This window comes from Plutella xylostella, chromosome 14 (genome assembly GCF_932276165.1).
Source record: "Plutella xylostella chromosome 14, ilPluXylo3.1, whole genome shotgun sequence".
NCBI classification, from domain to species: Eukaryota; Metazoa; Arthropoda; class Insecta; order Lepidoptera; family Plutellidae; genus Plutella; species Plutella xylostella.
In genome coordinates, this window is record NC_063994.1 from 177,784 (window position 1) to 196,337 (window position 18,554).

The window sequence follows — 18,554 nt, forward strand, 5'->3', positions numbered from 1 at the left end:
ACTAGCTTCCGAAGGTTGCCAGTCAACCCTTGTTGACCGAGTGTCACAGCAAGTATGGACTCCAAGTGTGTGTCGGCAATGAGTCTCTTGTTGTCATATCTTTCCTTAAGGAGCTGGTAAGCTATCTCATAGTTCCCATCGGCCAGCTCCAGATGCCTAACTAAACTAAGAGGTTCCTTGTCCAGAACACTCAGAAGGTAGTGCATCTTTTGCACACTGGACAAGTCCCCATTAGTGTGTATCAGACTGTCGAACAATCCAATAAAATTTGGCCAGTCAGTGTAGACCCCAGAGAAACTGCTCAGACTAATCTCAGGCAACTTGAAGTGAGCAGTTGATCTCACTGGCTCCACATCCGCGACGCTATTTGTCGACACTAATCCCTCGGCTATCACTTTAACCGAATAAAAGATTTCATAAAATTTGTTGAAGCGTTTGTCAGCCTGCTGCAGCACGGTCTCGTCGACGGGCAGACCCTTCAGGTTCAAGTAAGCGTCCTGGTATTGGTCGCGCATCCGCTCCAGATCCTCGAAACGAACCCTGAACATAGATAGACCAGGCGCATCCGATTTTGCCTGAAGGCTACACGCCAACTCGTAGACCCCACTCAAGTACTGCTCCGCAGTGTCCAGCTGGACCATACATATTTTAATAGGGTCGGCTGCGGCACCCTTAACGTACTTACTTTCCGATTTCATCATTATTTCTAATTTGATTTACGACGATAAAATATAACCTAAACAGTCCCAGTTGAATTAAAAAAGTAATGTGTCAGACGTCAAACTTCTACTCTGTGCTATCCTCGGAATACTGATTGAAGTTGAGTAGTGATGGACACTACTCGACTAACCGATTCTTACCGATTGACCATAGACTAAGGGAAAAAACTAAGTGACGTCACGATGACACACACAAAACAGCTGGCAGAAGACTTCAGTTACGTGCTGAAGTTTAGACAAATGTTTGTAAATAATAAACCGGGATGGACTGGAATAGGGAATATCCGGCTCGAAGGACCATGAAATGGAGGAGCAAGGGGGAAGTTTAAAGGAAAGAAACTGACCTGGCAGGAACGGTTGTCCGGCTGATCAAATGCGTTTGACCTCTTCGAGTTTCCACCCGTTCTTCTCCAGGTTGATGTGCTGATGTACCGGTGCGCGGCGTAGAGCTACGTGTGTTGTAGTACGCGGCGGATTGTGCTTCTATCGCGGATTGAGTGACGGGAGCGTAAGGTGCGTCGACCGACTCGAATCGCGGCGGTGGTAGAAGTGGACGAGGGTCGGTCGTTGAGGTGGCAGATGACAGCTAGTGTTCATCTACCTGCAGTTTCCGTTAGGATAGGGAAGGTGGGAAGGAGTTACAAACATCTGTGTACCTGTCTGTCAGCTGTTTGTGTGTGTACCCACGAAGTTCCTTGACCCTATGCCTATGGCCCCAACACATTGTATCTATAACCTTTCTATGATTTAAATTATCACAATAATTATGGTCGCAACACAATCTAAATTCTTCTGGGAAATCTATAAACTTTAATTTACTATTACAATAATCTGTAAACGATTCAATCTCTTCTAAATTCCTATTGCCCCATATAACTTTATTAGTTTCAGAACTATTGCTAATATTTTTTCCTCTTACTATACTAAGATTACAGTAAAATATTATAGGGAAATGATCTGACCACAGCACATCGTAACAAACCTTTACACTAGTCACAGTCCGATAAGCTGATTGCGTCACTAGACAGTGGTCCAACCACCGTCTCGTCGCGTGCGCTTCACTTACAAAGGTAAAAGTTCCGGAGTCAATACCTAATATGTCTATATCCGCGCATATCCACTTTTGATCGGTACAAAAATTCAGCATTTCATCACAAAATAACGTATGAGGGTGGGCGTTAAAATCGCCTAACATATACACACATTCCACGTCACAGTTTTCAATAATAGAATTCAGTTCACCTAAGCACTCTGTAAACTCAGCTAAGTTATCTGGCATGTCAGTAGGCATATACACATTCAATATTAATATCGACTGATCAAGAATACTTGCTCTAATAGCGGTTATACGCACACTATTGCACTTTAAAACCTGTATTTGTTTGAAGACACTTTTTCGCCACAGGATAGCCACGCCCCCATAGGGCCTTCCTCTCAGGATGCCAGTAGAGGTGTCCATCACAGATTTCCCAGTACTATGAAAATTATCATCTATTGTGGATAAAAATGGAAGGTCATGATTGTATAGCCAGGTTTCTTGTAGTGCGACTATGTCTGCTTCTCGACATAACGATCTAACACATTCCACTGACCGTTTCAGAGACTTACAGTTGTAGCTTACAAAACGACAAACGTTACTGTTGGTATCATTAGCCATTTTGTTCACTATTTGTTTTCCCATTGCCTTTGTCTATGTCTGATGCTTTGTTCCTAAACATAATATACTTTCTAAAGTATATGTCTGCGGGCCAAAAATCGTCTGACTCGAACAAATGTAATTTTTGTTTAGGTACTTGTATTTTATATGAACTGTAGTCTTTTGTTTCTTTCATACGATTTTTTTCCACTTTTACAACGATGCTCGTCTTGTCTTGAATATATTTCTGTATATCCTCAGCAGACGTATCTATTGACACGTTATAGATATACAATGGAATTTTCACATCCGCCGCTTTAAATTTAGAATTTTCTCCTACTGGTGCCTTTCCTTTGGTTCCTGTAAATCTAGATTGCCTAAATTTAGCCCTCTTACGAACTTCAATCCACTCATTTTGATCCGCATTCTCTTTGCTCTCCGCTACATCACATATTTTATTGACAGAAGGCTCAATATTACAGAACAAGAAAATCACAGTCCTTAGAAGTTTTGATTCTACTGAAATGTGCATACCTTCATAAGGCTCGACGACATACCACTTTGCCATTCATGAATTTAAATACCGCCAATTCACATACAGGTCTGTTGCTATGTCACATCAAGTCGAGGCCTATGTTTAAGTTTGTCTGTATTTTTGACATTTCTTTCGTGCAACTCTGTAAACTATGAAGTTACACAATAACCATATCGGTTGTTTGCTCCCCTTCCAGGCAGCGGCTACGAGCCTCTCTCCGCCGCCAGCGGCATGGAGTACAAGATCACCCTCGCGCGCCCCGCGGCCACGCCCCCCGCCACGCCCCCCGCGCCCGCCGCCGTCACCTCCACCAACCCCAAGACGCCCAGCCCCAGCCTCAATGTGAGTACACTACTATAATCATGAATATTATTATACATTTTATAGAATGTGGTTCTAATAACCTGAAACCATTGACATATATATTACTGCGTAAGGACAGGCCAAACCACTCAAGAAAATGGCACCCGCGCGTTGGCCCTAAAATAGACATTTTAGGGCCAACGGTCCTCAGTCGACAGTTGTCTGTGACGGAGAGAAGAGTCTTTGTTTCTTGTGATAAATATGCCTATTTTGTTGTGATAGGCTACAAAAACTATGATACGAAGGTCAAAAAGGAATATGGAATATCGTATCATCCTTAATTAATAAATAAACACATTTTAAAGCGATAATTATTTTACTACCAAAGTCTACAATGGCCGCACGATGTAACCTTGTACGGACGTCCGCATGCAACTCACTCATATTATTATGTACCTACTGTCCGGTGACGGTAAAATATGAACGCACGTACAAGGTTGCGTCGTCAGGATAAGTAGCTCGGCTCCGACATAGTTCCAACAAATTATGACAGATGGCAGTTATTTTGCTTGTATGAAGAAGGTTTGAGCAAAATGTTCTGAAGGGCGTATCCTTCCTTTTGAAATCATTGCCTGAAACGGAAGAAATCATGCTTCTTGACTTGGTCAACTGCACTGTTTGTATACTAATTAATTTTAGGTACATTGGTACTTAATCTAGTAATATAACTATATCACTAAACTTGGTCCGTTTTATAACTATATCCCTAGTGAGATAGTAATGAATCGCTTTCGTATATAATCATATCCCTATTATACGTATCGTACTATGTTCCGGTATATACAATCATATCCCTAGGGAAATAACTATATTACGGCTATAACTATCTTACTGCGACAATATATTACAAGAATTGTATAATGATAATAGAAGATTCGGAACAGGTCTTTACCGAAATAGGTTCCATCCGCGCCTCACTCCGCACAAGTCCAAGGGAATCTATAAAGTGTATTTTATGTATCACAAAAAATACTTCTTGAGTGTGAACTCTATTATGTCTTTTAGATGAAATATAGCTGTATATTTTATGGGAAGACTTTTCATGCACGCATCCAAAACCATGACTTTGGAGATAAAATAATGTTACATCTTCCTCCTTAGGGCGGTCTGGGCGGCGCGGAGCTGGACAAGGTGTGCGCGGCGTCGGTGCAGGACCTGATGGCCACCATCGCCAAGCTCGACTCCAACGGAGTGCAGGTGCTGGCCGAGACGCCCGACCCCTGCGCGCCCGACACCAGCAGTCAGTATCTACATATGATATACCTAGCACTATCGTCAATCATCGTGATCTTACGGATATAGGTGCGGAGTTGGTGTTGGGTGGCTCTAATAAGCTATGACCTTATATCTCCGACACCGATAGCGAATTTACAGCTCTAACTGCTGGTGAATCCTTTTTGGTTTTGTGATATTATGGAAGCTACGATTTTGTCATAAACTTTTAAATTCAATACACACACACACACACTCACGCCTTGTACTAATGTACTCCCTTGCGGGGTAGGCAGAGGTGCATTGCTGCACCCACTTTTCGCCAGAGTGTTATGTCAGAGAGTTTAAATTCAATAACCGTCTTTAATCCTTTTTCTTCCCTCCCCACAGCCTCCAAGCCCGCGACCCACACCAACGCAGACCCCAACGAGGACTGGTGCGCCGTGTGCATGGACGGCGGCGAGCTGATGTGCTGCGACCGCTGCCCCAAGGTGTTCCACCAGTACTGCCACCTGCCCACCATCGACCAGCTGCCCGGGTGAGTCACTATCAGTGTGCATGGACGGCGGCGAGCTGATGTGCTGCGACCGCTGCCCCAAGGTGTTCCACCAGTACTGCCACCTGCCCACCATCGACCAGCTGCCCGGGTGAGTCACTATCAGTGTGCATGGACGGCGGCGAGCTGATGTGCTGCGACCGCTGCCCCAAGGTGTTCCACCAGTACTGCCACCTGCCCACCATCGACCAGCTGCCCGGGTGAGTCACTATCAGTGTGCATGGACGGCGGCGAGCTGATGTGCTGCGACCGCTGCCCCAAGGTGTTCCACCAGTACTGCCACCTGCCCACCATCGACCAGCTGCCCGGGTGAGTCACTATCAGTGTGCATGGACGGCGGCGAGCTGATGTGCTGCGACCGCTGCCCCAAGGTGTTCCACCAGTACTGCCACCTGCCCACCATCGACCAGCTGCCCGGGTGAGTCACTATCAGTGTGCATGGACGGCGGCGAGCTGATGTTCTGCGACCGCTGCCCCAAGGTGTTCCACCAGTACTGCCACCTGCCCACCATCGACCAGCTGCCCGGGTGAGTCACTATCAGTGTGCATGGACGGCGGCGAGCTGATGTGCTGCGACCGCTGCCCCAAGGTGTTCCACCAGTACTGCCACCTGCCCACCATCGACCAGCTGCCCGGGTGAGTCACTATCAGTGTGCATGGACGGCGGCGAGCTGATGTGCTGCGACCGCTGCCCCAAGGTGTTCCACCAGTACTGCCACCTGCCCACCATCGACCAGCTGCCCGGGTGAGTCACTATCAGTGTGCATGGACGGCGGCGAGCTGATGTTCTGCGACCGCTGCCCCAAGGTGTTCCACCAGTACTGCCACCTGCCCACCATCGACCAGCTGCCCGGGTGAGTCACTATCAGTGTGCATGGACGGCGGCGAGCTGATGTGCTGCGACCGCTGCCCCAAGGTGTTCCACCAGTACTGCCACCTGCCCACCATCGACCAGCTGCCCGGGTGAGTCACTATCAGTGTGCATGGACGGCGGCGAGCTGATGTTCTGCGACCGCTGCCCCAAGGTGTTCCACCAGTACTGCCACCTGCCCACCATCGACCAGCTGCCCGGGTGAGTCACTATCAGTGTGCATGGACGGCGGCGAGCTGATGTGCTGCGACCGCTGCCCCAAGGTGTTCCACCAGTACTGCCACCTGCCCACCATCGACCAGCTGCCCGGGTGAGTCACTATCAGTGTGCATGGACGGCGGCGAGCTGATGTTCTGCGACCGCTGCCCCAAGGTGTTCCACCAGTACTGCCACCTGCCCACCATCGACCAGCTGCCCGGGTGAGTCACTATCAGTGTGCATGGACGGCGGCGAGCTGATGTGCTGCGACCGCTGCCCCAAGGTGTTCCACCAGTACTGCCACCTGCCCACCATCGACCAGCTGCCCGGGTGAGTCACTATCAGTGAGCGAGCATGTGAGATCGACTGTAGTGTTCATCCGTTTTCATTCAGCCCACAATACGAACAAACGCTCAAATATGAGGTGGTAATTCGTCATAGAAATATCCTATGACGAATTACCACCTCATATTTGAAGCGATCCTTCAGTAAAAATCCTGAAACACAACATACAGGGAAGAGCGTCTTCCGAAACTGGAGGGATGATCACATAATTTCGACGATTCCCTGAATTCAGTGAATTGTATTATGAAAACCTCCTCACAATCATCTAACCCCAACCTCCTCCCACAGTGAGTCCGAAACCTGGCAGTGCCTGCTGTGCGTGAACTTCGCGGAGCTGCCCCCCGACCCCCCGCGGCCGCCCGGCGCCCCCGCGCCCCCCGCGCTGTCCCCGCGCCAGCTGAAGATCATCGAGCGCCTGACGCTGGAGCTGTACTGCCAGTACGAGCCCAGCCTGCCATTCAGGGAGCCCGTATCGGCGGATAACACGGATTATTATAGCAAGGTAAGACGCCTGAATTATAGATCTTTTGAGCTTGTCAGAGACACTATTCCTTTAGAATTCTTAAGTACACTTGACCCCTTTTGCATCATAAATATCCTTCCACCCTAAGGTTGTCTTGAAAAAAATGCTTCAAGCGATTAGGCCGCAATTTTTTTTACATATGTGTTAGTATTTGTAGTGTGTGTACAAATAAAGAATATTCTATGTGTCTATCTATAGAATGTCTAGAGTTTGTTGCATCTGACACTGACTGGCCAGGGTACTGTAAGATTCGTGGAAGATGAATACACTTGGTAACAAGTGGCATAGCGCATTCATGGATGCAACAGCAATTCACACACATACAGTAGCCGCTTTTGCTGATTCGATGCAACAATCTACCCAATTCTTTGTCACCTAAATTTTTTTGCCGCGTATAGCCTGACTTTAGCCTTCATCTCCTTGCCTACACTGTCGCATTCACCTACTAACCTAACCCTCCCTGCCTCAACAGATCAGCTCGCCGATGTGCCTGGACATGATCCGCGGGCGGCTGCAGGGCGGCGCGGCGCGCTACTCGGCGCTGCCGCAGTACCTGCGCGACGTGCGCCTCCTGTTCCGCAACGCGTACTTGTACAACCCGGTACGTAGCGCCACTATACACCTGGACACAGGAGAGATGAAGTACACTGTACAGTCAGGCGCAGAGAAGTCAGAAGCATTGTTACTACTGTGAGAGGGGTGTCAGGTGTCTCCGCCTCTGACCGTACTATCCCGTGTTTTTAGTAGTGCTTCGATCTCATTGGTCTCTGCAGATATTTACGATGTTGGAAGAAATCGTTTTATCTCACTGGACAGACTGCGGCGACTGATCAACCAATAGCGTGTCAGCGCGTTTCCGCTCCTCACAACGACATCTAAAATGACTTCATAGAATCCCTTTCTTTTTTACCGAGCGATCTAAACACACCGCGCGTCCTGTATGTGAATAATCCGTTTCCTAATCTAGTTTTTGTCCCCTGCAGCCGGACTCGCAGATCTACAAGGACGCGAAACGTCTGGAGGAGTTCTTCGACGCACAGCTGGTGAAGCTGCTGCCCGAGTACGCGTACTGGCAGGACAGCGACGGGGACTCGCCGCCCAAGCGGGCAAGGTACGAGTGAGGCGGGCCCCGCGGCCCCCGCCCCCGGCTGAGGCAGCCCCCGCGCCCCCCGGTGCATGTGAGGCAGCCCTACCTTGCGCCCGGCTGAGGCAGCCCCGTCGTGCGAGTGATCACTCTTGGCTCACAATGACATGGACCTGTAATGGAAGTCGTGCGAATTACTGCGAGATAAGTCGTAAATATGTCGTTTGGGTAACCTGTTGAAGGCAATAAGTGCGAGCGTGAGTTTGTAGAGGCCTACATTATATGTGCCTGGTAAAGCAATGATGACTCTGTTTGCTATTCAATTTATTTAGTAATGGTTCAGATAAATTTAGACAAGGACACATGTTTTATGTAAAGGTGCGCCTAATGATGTTGCTACTTATAGAGGCTTGAAATTGGGAAATTGGTTGTTATTTTCAGTGATGATTGTTTAGGAAATTGATACATATGGAACGTAGTGTTATGATGAAATGGTTAAAAGTGAATGGGTAAAGAAATGGTTTACAAATCACAAGTTTAGTTACCAAACAATGAGTTACAAGAGATATAAGCGAAGATACACGCACAGACTAAAGAGTCGTTTCGGCAACGAACAATTCACAAGTACCTAGATTAACACGAACATCACAGTAGTGGCAAATGCATACCGCGTCTGAAGCAACAAAACTTCAATTTAGAGATGTGAAACATGCAGGTCAAGATTTGGCTGTCTGAAGCAACAAAACTCACATTTAGAAATGTGAAACATGGTGAATAAGATTTGTATATAAGTAGTTCGCTGCGTTGAGAGTTGGGCATATATCCGCGTAACTGGTATTTCCTTGTCAAATGCGGACAAACCCAACGCAGTCAAATGCCTACTTTTATGTTTTTCTTTTCATGATATTTTCATCAATTTTGCAATGTACTGTGCATTTTTGTATGTTGTACTGGTAGATGCATAATATTATAGACCAATTTTAGTTCAACATTTGAGCAAAAGCAAATAAAAATGACCATTTCTAAAGTATTTTATAATTCCTTCATAATTTATATGAGGAATTCATTATAAAAATCCGTAGCATAGCTGCGAATTGCTTAGAAATATTTATAAACTTAAAATCTTCTAGGGTTTAAGAGCAGTATGATACAATTTTATAGCATTAAATAATATTCATGTTAGTTGGAGGTTGTAGGTAGATTAATTAATTCTAAAAAGTTCCTTTCTAATCCTACTTAAATTAGATCATTTTATTGAAGTTGTATTGTTGTGTTAGACTTCTACATATCCTTTAACAAAAACAAGAAATTTTGAATGCATTTGTTACCAATGAATATATATTTATTATGAATATTATGATTTGCTTCTTGTTTTGTACTCTTGCTAAGTATACTTATAGGTAAGTGTTGCTTACCGCGTCTGTGAACATATTTAGAAGGCAATAGTTCAAGCCTTGAATAGTGGTGTTTACTTTAGTGAACCCAGATTTACAACACCTATAGGTAACAATTTGAGTATACAAATCTGATATACCAACATTATGATAAACGTGCGATTGTGCCAAACCTACTGCAGTTATACTTTGGATTTGTTCATGTTGTTAAAATATATTTTCATAATGTTTCTCTATTAATTATTGTATACTGTATCTTTATTAATTTATTTGTCACAAAACCGTATTCGGATGTTTGAATTATCTTTACTATATATCTTGTTTGTACATTTTATAGACTCTTTCATGATTATTTATTAATATTGAATCATTAGAAAAACTATCTATAAAGTTGTACTTTTTTCTAGTACTTAATGATTAATTGATGTGTAAATTTTAAAAGTATTAAGTACTGGTGGTTTTATCATCAATAATCTCTAACGCTAATCTGTTCCCATAAGCTTGTTTTTATCTAACAATTTCTCTCCGGGCGCTGTTAATTAAATCGTATTAGGTAACTTTTGATCACAAACTATTTTATACTTAATGAAAGTATAACATAACGTAAAGCATGTAGATAAAGGTGCAATATGAAAATGGTGGCCGTTACATAAGTGGGAGTAGAATTTGAAAAGCCGACGAATTGGTTGAGATCCCGAGATAGCTTGAGGCTGGACTTTGCATATTGGTTCATTATTTACGTCGCTTATAATATGAGTCGCAATGATTGCGCGGCTAACGATGTGTAGATGAGGGCACCACAAGGATTTTATGTATATTTACGAGACAAAAGCGATAAATTATGAGAGTTTTAGGTTATTATTTTTAGGTTTTATTTAAGTTCATAACCTTTCTAAGTTATTTAAGTAGTCTTAGTTTTCAAAAAATCTGGTGTATCATGCTACTTTAACTCGGTGTTGTATTTTGCCTTAATTATAACAACATGGTTTACATAATTTATCGGAAATGCCTTTAGGTACAAGCCGAGTTACTGTCGCAAATAAATAGTGTTACATAATGTATATCTATTGGGAGCCGTGGCTCGGTTCAGTATGGTATAGTATGGCCGTTGACAGAATGCGTTTTTGACATTTGAAATCCTTTTGATATTTGCTAACTTCAAAGGAATACCGACTTTACGTACTTACCAGATATAAGCGAACGACAAAAACGCATTCTCTCAACGGCCATACTATAGTCGGAATGTTTAGTAGTAGTTATAATCCACGAACATGGAAATAATATGAAAATGGCACACGCAATATCGCTATTACATTCTAATAAATCTGTCAATACTTTTTCCTATCCGCACTTATGAAGTGGTTGCCATTTTCATAATGTTTCTTTATTCACGGGCGTTATACCTTCAATCAAGTATATCTGACGACTCGTATCAGTTGGTTTTGGGTTGTAAAGAGTTAACGAACCAACATTGTAAAGTGTGTTATTCGTAAAATAAACATTTCAAGGCTGTTTAATATCATGTATCTGATAGTTAGCTCTCTTATGTTACGTTAGTGGTTGTTTACTGTTATTATACTCACAAGAAATATGTTTAACATAAAGATAGAGTAAAGTTAGATGGCTCGTGTTAAGTTTATGATCACGGGGCGTGGAGCCGGGCCGACGCTCGTTATTTTAGTAATCTCCTAGTGGTAATGCAAAAAAAATATGCTATTAGAAATAAAAATCATTTATTGGACACAGACTTTTTATCTTCCTCTTGATACACCTTTTGTTTTTTAGTATAGCAACACCATTTTTTACATTTTGACATTGACAATGACATCTTGTGTTATTTAACTGTCACTGTCAAACTGTCATCAACGACTGGCCGAAAAACAAAGCGATCGGCTCAGAAAGAAAAATAAATTAAAAACAAATTAGATTAAAACTGAGTTTACTGCCGAGTAGTCGTGTTTTGTTTCACTACCTAATGTTAAATAGTGAAGTGTAACAAGTTATCTACGTAGATACTGGAGGAGTTTCATTGTTGATACGACCGGTCCGGTGAGTGCCCTCGAGGTCGACGACCTGCCGAATTATCGACTATTGAGATTATTACTGTTAGCCGACTGAGCTAATAGCTACCTAAGGAAATGCATAAAGTTGCTGTTTGAGTGTGCCTGCTTTAGTTAATAGTAGTGTGTCAAGGTTGTCAGCTGTACTTGAGCAGCTAGGTTTATGGCACCTACATAATATACGATCAGTTTACCTTATGTAGGTAAATAGAACTGACTGATGGTAGACCTAAGCAAACACTTGCACTATATAAGTTGTTAAGTAGTTGGCGATATTACTAGTAACACTAACTTCAATACCACTGTAATTAAACATTTTAGCATCTTAGGTTCAAAGTTAAATACGGCAGGAAATCAAGCTTAAATGGAAAAAGAACATGGTCAAAGTTTACATATGAGCTATGAATGACACACATAATGTTCATTGACACCAGAATACAATCCTTATCAGACCAATAAACAATCAAAGCAGACAGTATTTATTGTAAGTATTACAAGAAAAATACAGATAATTCGGTCAGTGCCCTTTGTAGCTCCACTCTTGATAAGGGCAAAGCCACAACTCCAGAGAGTGAATACAAACTGAGCACAGAATCAAAACACTCTACGATACACACTTATCTTGGGCTAAATATGAAGAAATAACAAATAAAATATACACTGACCACAATATTTGTTGATAGGTATCCTTTCTGAATGCAAAAGCTACCAAATTCCTTTGCACCAACCAGTTTTTGAATAATTTGGATTTGGTAATAAATTCTATTTTTACATGACATCCTTTTCTTAGAAGGTTAACAAAAGTGCCAGGTAGTCCTTTATTTAAGTTGGATAAAAGAATAATTTGGTGTTTTCAGTAGAGCCAGCAGCCATGCGCCTGATAATCCTGGAAGATGCGGATGTGGTGGCGGACTGGGCGGCGCAGTTTGTGATGCAGGTCAGTAGCAGTTAGTAACGTCAGTAGAAGCATGAACAAAATCATGTTGTCCATGGTAGAAGTCTAGTATAATACAAAGTACTCTGTGGAAGTCACTCAGCAGCTGCCATGTCCATGGGACCTTGAATACTGAGCCCAAACATCATGTGCGATGGTCAGTGCTAAAAGAAATTATGTACTTACTCCAACTTACTCCTTCCTCCCAAATAGCAAAGTCAATTTGTAGTCAAGGCAAGTATACTGAGGAAAATCGCACGTCAAATATGGGTGTCAGGGTCATGAAGCTAGCTAGAATTAAGTATATTTATACAGTTATGTAGTGTAATAGAAACTTGATCCTCTATTATTGGTTATGAAACATTATGTTGGATAGGTACCTATCTATGGCCAAACATTATGACTTGAACTAACTACCATGTGAAACTGTCTAGCAGGCACACCTCTAGGTACTTACTCTCACCATATTCTATCAAACCTGCGCCTGCGTTACATTACACCTATGTACTTAGTTATATACCGACAAACGCCTGTTGCAAGTTGCAAGTTTCAGCTATTAACTAATCTGATGACCTAATTAATTTGCCCTGTTCTTATAGCGCATCAACGAGTTCGCGCCGGGCCCGGACCGGCCGTTCGTGCTGGGGCTGCCGACGGGCGGCACGCCGCTGGGCATGTACCGCCGCCTCATCGACTTCCACCGCGCCGGCAAGCTGTCCTTCAAGCACGTCACCACCTTCAACATGGACGAGTATGTCGGTGAGTGAGGCCAGCTGCGGGAGTCACTGTGCCGGAAAAAAATAGTTTCGGAGCGCCACTACTTTTCTAACTATAGCATAGCTGAAAAGAAATGAATAACTGAATAAGTATACTTACATACGTAAGTTCACTAAAATATAATTTAGGTCAGACACAATCAAAGCCACTGTTATCTGACCAACTCTTCTCTGGCTTCAAAGGGTGACCACATTTGTTATCATATTAGGTATTGTTGCAACACTCTTCGGTATTCTTTCATTACGAACGTCTTTAGGTACCTACGTGTATGTGATTTGCACTGTCTCTAGCTATTATCAGAGATATATTGTGGTTTACTTGTCTAAGGCTATAATAGACGATCCGTGTAGGTATCACAGCGATGTCCATCTAGTCTGACTGGCCAATCCATTCACCACACGATGAAAAGAAGCTTTGCCCCACGCCTTCTTAAACTTACTCTCAACGAACCCTCCCTTCCCCAGGTCTCCCGCGCGACCACCCCGAGTCGTACCACTACTACATGTGGAACTCGTTCTTCAAGCACGTGGACATCTCCCCTGAGCGAGCGCACGTGTTGGACGGCAACGCGCCGGACCTGGCCGCCGAGTGCCGCCGCTTCGAGGGACTTATTAAAGAGGCTGGCGGGGTGCACCTGTTTGTTGGAGGTAGGTTTGTTATTGCGAGGAGACTAGCCGGTTTATCAACTGTATCTTATGATCACATAACTAATTAATGAATTTACAAAGATATAGTTTACACGCTCTGGACGGTAAAAGACTTTGATCTAACTGGATATTTCTTTCGCCAGTGACAATTTTAGAAGATCACAAGCGAAGGCTAAGGTCTCGAGTCTAAGATGCTGGAGTTCGTATCACACGAACTTTTCATGTGAATGGTCTCTCTCAAAATCGTCTGCCACAACAATTCGTGTCTTTCAGCAGATATGCTACAGAAGCTTGAAGTTTTTAAAAGGATAGTTCAGTTAAGTTATTCCTCTGAAGAATGGCATCACCTACATTTTCTCAATCGTGTGTCGTCACCAGGCATCGGCCCGGACGGCCACATCGCGTTCAACGAGCCCGGCTCGTCGCTGGTGTCGCGCACGCGCGTGAAGACGCTGGCCTACGACACGCTGGAGGCGAACAAGCGCTTCTTCGGCAACGACATCAGCAAGGTGCCGCGGCAGGCGCTCACTGTGGGAGTTGGGACTGTTATGGATGCTAAGGAGGTCAGTCACTGGGATACTCTTTTTTATACACAAGAGAAGGCCTAGCAAGGAGCGCACGTCAAGGCGTGACTAATAACTATCTCATAAACTAACGTTTTCCATTGCACCCGCTCTCTAAGTCGCGCGTGCGGGTCTTGCGCGACGTGCTAGGTCTTCTATATCAGCTACGGGAGAGTTGGTCGACGACGTAGATAAACGTCAATATATAATAAGGGATGTTCGCGGCGATTTCATTGGTGAATCTTGCATTGATCAAGTTATCTACGTCGATAAAGGCTCTACTGGATAAATCGTAGCAGGGTTTGCAGAAGGCAGACAACATCACAAACAAGATTTTTCGTCGCACTCACTCATATTATCTTGTATATAGTAATGGGCCGCTCTTATGCAAACCGTCGGTAATTTTGAAAAAAATAACATTACACTGGTTGCTGTAGTAAAGTATTTCAAATCACCTCAATAACCTGTGATAAATAAGCTACATTCCTTGAATACTCCTATAAAGTTATTTTATTTTACGAACCCTACAATATTTCCCTCTCCCAGGTAATGATCCTAATAACGGGCGCGCACAAAGCCCTGGCCCTGTCCAAGGCGGTAGAAGAGGGCGTGAACCACATGTGGACGGTGTCGGCGTTCCAGCACCACGCGCAGGCGCTGTTCGTGTGCGACGAGGCCGCCACGCTCGAGCTCCGGGTCAAGACCGTCAAGTACTTTAAGGTGAGACCTAGGTGTAGATCTAGACCTGGTAAACCTGGACTGGACGCCATGGCGGCGCAACCAATCGCCGCTACCAATAACCAATAAAGGCTTTGTCAAAGCGTTACCAGAGCGCTAACTTGACGCCGCTTTATGACGGTGAAATGTGTTATACCTACCTACTACTATAGTAAAATACAGTCAAACAGAGCGCCAGTGCCAGCGTTCCGTACTGCTAAGTAACGCTTTCTGTTTGACGAAGCCTAAACTGTATACAGCTGGTTGCGTCGCAGTGGTGTATTTTATATTTTTCTATTTCCTACGTATCTCTAGTTCGATTGTTAGTGGAATGCTCGCGGGATGTGGTATGCATGGGTACACTCAAGCTTTTACTTGTCTATTTTACTTCCCTCGGTTATGGTGTCTTATCTACAGATTCTTCAATAACAAACTTACTTACCTACCATTATTATAACTAAGCTATTATATTTTTGAGTCAATCAAAATACCACTGGCTTGTAATGTAGGGAAAAAATCCATTGCAATCCAAAAATATTATAACTTGTAATATATTTATGGTCATTTTAGCCATTGCAAGAGGTGTAGTACAAGATTGAGTGTACAGTATGATTGTTTTCTGCCAGGCGCTGAGCGAGGAGCACCAGAAGCTGATCGCCGAGACCAACGTAGACGAGCAGCGCGTGCTGCACTGATCACCCTGTATACAGTGCAACACGAGTGTGGATAGTGCGGTGTAATATGTGACAGATAGGATTTTGAATGGGAGATGAGATAGTATGACTATGATTGTAAAGTTCATGCCTTGTTGAAGTGCCTTTTTGATTATGTATGTTTTACCGTATTTTATATTTACTTATACAAAATGTCTCAAATATTTTTTTATTGTTATTTTAGGATTTTTTTGTCCAAGGTTTTTATGAATTGTATATTGTTACAAAGATAATATTGTATACAGAGTCTGATGCCGGAGCACAACAAGCTGCTTCTGCCCTCCAAGCCCAAGACGTAACATACCACGCGCGACTGAACCAAGAATATTAGTGTAACTAAGATATGTATACTGTGTTATTTCATCATAGAATGCGAATATTTCAATAAATTTTATATTTACTACTTGGTGTGTTAATTAAAACAGTAAATTATATAAAAATAACAGTTTATTTACAATATAATAACTCAAGATTCAGGCTAACTTAATACAATAACTGACGAACAATCATACAAAGAGCCTTCTGTTGCCCTCTTCATCATACTTTTGGATGTCATCAATAGATCCGTAACTTCCTATGACAACCCAACAAATTCATACACTTCCTTTTTCCAACATTCATCACTATTTCGACTCCTTATCACTTTGTCTAAGTTCATCACTCACTCCCGCCCCCTCACTCGCCCCCGCCGCCGGCCGCTTGGCACATCCTGGCCAGTAGACCAGCCAGCTGCAGGGGGCTCCCCAGCCCGTCGGCGGCGCGCATGTGCGTGACCCCGAGCGCGCGGATGAAGGCGAGGCGCAGCGGCTCCGGCGCCTCCAGCGTCTTGCACACGCGGAACATGTTGCTCAGGATGTCCTCCGCTGCGTAGCCTTGCTTGCAGAGTTTGGCTATTATCTGGGGGATGGTGAAGATGGTTAATGGTTTGGTTGGTTCTTTGGTGCGTTACAAGACTTCATTTTTATTGTCAAAATAATAGGTTGCCTTTAGAATAAACTGTCATGCATGTAGCATCTAGCATGGGTATGGAATCAAAGTATTTATCTTCATGAGCCAACAGTCATCCACTGCTGAACTCTTCCTAGAAGCACCACTACAAGGTGTATAATAATAAACTGCCTTTTCAAATAATGTCATCATCAGCCTATAAGCAGTCCACTGCTGGATGTAGGCCTCTCCCAAAGCACACCACTGGCTGGATGGGATCTATAGATTCCCTTAAAGGAATGTAATTGAAGCTAACCTTGTAAGCCTCATGTATGTCCTGCCGCGTGCAAGCCTCGAGCATGGCGCGCACCATGATGGGGTGCGGCTCGTCGCACACCTTGAACACGTTGTCGGGCGACACGTGGCCCGAGCCCTGCGCCGTCGCCTGGAGGTTGTTGAGTGCCGAGCGGAGGTCGCCCTGCGCCGTGAACACGATCGCGCTTGCTCCTTCCTCGGTGTACGAGAGGTTCTCCTTTTGGCATACTTCTAGGACCTGGAATTAGTTTGTTTTGTTAAGTTTTTCAGTCAATGAAAGTGTTTAAATGGTAGGAAATACTCTTTTATGTTTATTAAATGTTTGTGAAGTAGAAACTGTAAGCTACTGGACTGCTATGCTGATGACAGAATTATGATGATGCTTTACTAGAATTTGAAAGATGGAATAACTGGGACTGGTACTATATATACTGATGGAATACTATTGTAGCTAAAAAAGTAAGGATTTAAAACAGCATAATATATTATAATGGGAATTAAGATTGACAGAGAGCTAATTAAATATGAATTCTGCCTTATTATAGACAAATCTTCTGCATATTTACCAACCCACTGCACTTTTATAGGCCTCTGATCCAGAATCCAAGTAAAATGCTAACCTTAGCAAGTATCTGAGCATCAGACAGCCGGCCATATCTCAGCACGGCACAGCGAGACTGTATGGGCTCGATGATCTTCTCGCTATTGTTGGCGGCGAGGGCGAACCTCGTGGTGCTGGAGTACAGCTCCATGGTGCGGCGGAGCGCCTGCTGCGCGCCCTCCGTCATGCTGTCCGCCTCGTCCAGGATCACTATCTTGTGGCGACCGGGTGGGAGCGTCACCTAGAATGGTAAGAAGTATTTGTATTGTTATGGGGTGAGTTTATAAGGAATTCATGTAGGATAGAAGGAAAGTATCGCATGATGGTGGCATGTAACAGAAATAGAGCTATGAGTTGAAAATATGTGGCTAGGATTTACAAGTAAGTAGTTGTAAGGTTATGTGAGGATGGATAGCAAGGTACCTTCTGTTGCGCGAACATCTTGATCTTGTTGCGCACGACGTCGATGCCGCGGTCGTTGGAGGCGTTGAGCTCGAGCACGGCGTCGCGGAAGGAGGCCCCTAGCAGCGCGCGCGCCAGGCACAGGATGGTCGTGGTCTTGCCCACGCCCGGCGGGCCCGCGATGATGACATTCGGAGCATTCCCCGACTTGGCGAACACGGCCAGCCGCGACACCGTGTCCTCATTACCCACGATGTCGCTGAACGTCTGCGGCCGGTACTTCTCGATCCATGGAAGGTGGACTGTGGATTTTGTGCTCGTAGTTGGTTTTAAAGGTTTCGGGGCCGGGGTCTCGTCGTCCACCTCCATTATGGTTACATCGTCGTCACTCATTTTGGAAATTTGGAATATGAACAAGGAAATTATCAAGAAATAAAAAGAAAAGAATCACTAAATCCGGTG

General features: G+C 44.2%; 3 protein-coding genes across 7 annotated transcripts in view; 2 read left to right on the forward strand and 1 right to left on the reverse strand.

Annotated features, from left to right (window-relative positions):
• Positions 1 to 8,119, forward strand: part of LOC105395508 (E3 ubiquitin-protein ligase TRIM33) — a 31,191-nt gene extending 23,072 nt beyond the window's left edge. The window contains exons 15-20 of the mRNA XM_048625514.1: positions 3,087 to 3,232; positions 4,355 to 4,493; positions 4,856 to 5,003; positions 6,724 to 6,937; positions 7,431 to 7,559; positions 7,942 to 8,119. Of these exons, the coding sequence (XP_048481471.1) occupies positions 3,087 to 3,232; positions 4,355 to 4,493; positions 4,856 to 5,003; positions 6,724 to 6,937; positions 7,431 to 7,559; positions 7,942 to 8,079 (914 nt within the window). The 3' untranslated portion in view covers positions 8,080 to 8,119. The remainder of the gene's footprint in view (positions 1 to 3,086; positions 3,233 to 4,354; positions 4,494 to 4,855; positions 5,004 to 6,723; positions 6,938 to 7,430; positions 7,560 to 7,941) is intronic.
• A 3,164-nt stretch (positions 8,120 to 11,283) lies between these two features.
• On the forward strand, positions 11,284 to 16,248 carry LOC105388209 (glucosamine-6-phosphate isomerase). 5 transcript variants are annotated; one of them, XM_038120695.2, is made up of 7 exons: positions 11,284 to 11,485; positions 12,354 to 12,433; positions 13,030 to 13,189; positions 13,672 to 13,854; positions 14,233 to 14,417; positions 14,964 to 15,137; positions 15,761 to 16,031. In XM_038120695.2, the coding sequence occupies exons 2-7, from the start codon at positions 12,368 to 12,370 to the stop codon at positions 15,827 to 15,829; spliced, it is 837 nt and encodes a 278-aa protein (XP_037976623.1). In that variant the 5' UTR covers positions 11,284 to 11,485; positions 12,354 to 12,367; the 3' UTR covers positions 15,830 to 16,031. The 5 variants fall into 5 exon arrangements, with proteins under 5 accessions (XP_037976623.1, XP_037976624.1, XP_037976626.1 ...); XM_038120696.2 differs by having other exon boundaries at positions 12,357 to 12,433; XM_038120698.2 differs by lacking the exon at positions 15,761 to 16,031 and adding an exon at positions 16,093 to 16,248 and having other exon boundaries at positions 11,285 to 11,485.
• Positions 16,249 to 16,279: 31 nt separating this feature from the next.
• LOC105395505 (replication factor C subunit 2) lies at positions 16,280 to 18,511 on the reverse strand. Its single transcript, XM_038120694.2, has 4 exons — positions 18,114 to 18,511; positions 17,710 to 17,931; positions 17,091 to 17,327; positions 16,280 to 16,744 (listed from the first exon to the last, which is right to left on the reverse strand). Exons 1-4 carry the CDS (start codon positions 18,483 to 18,485, stop codon positions 16,523 to 16,525), a joined length of 1,053 nt encoding a protein of 350 aa, XP_037976622.1. The 5' UTR covers positions 18,486 to 18,511; the 3' UTR covers positions 16,280 to 16,522.
• Positions 18,512 to 18,554: the final 43 nt, after the last annotated feature.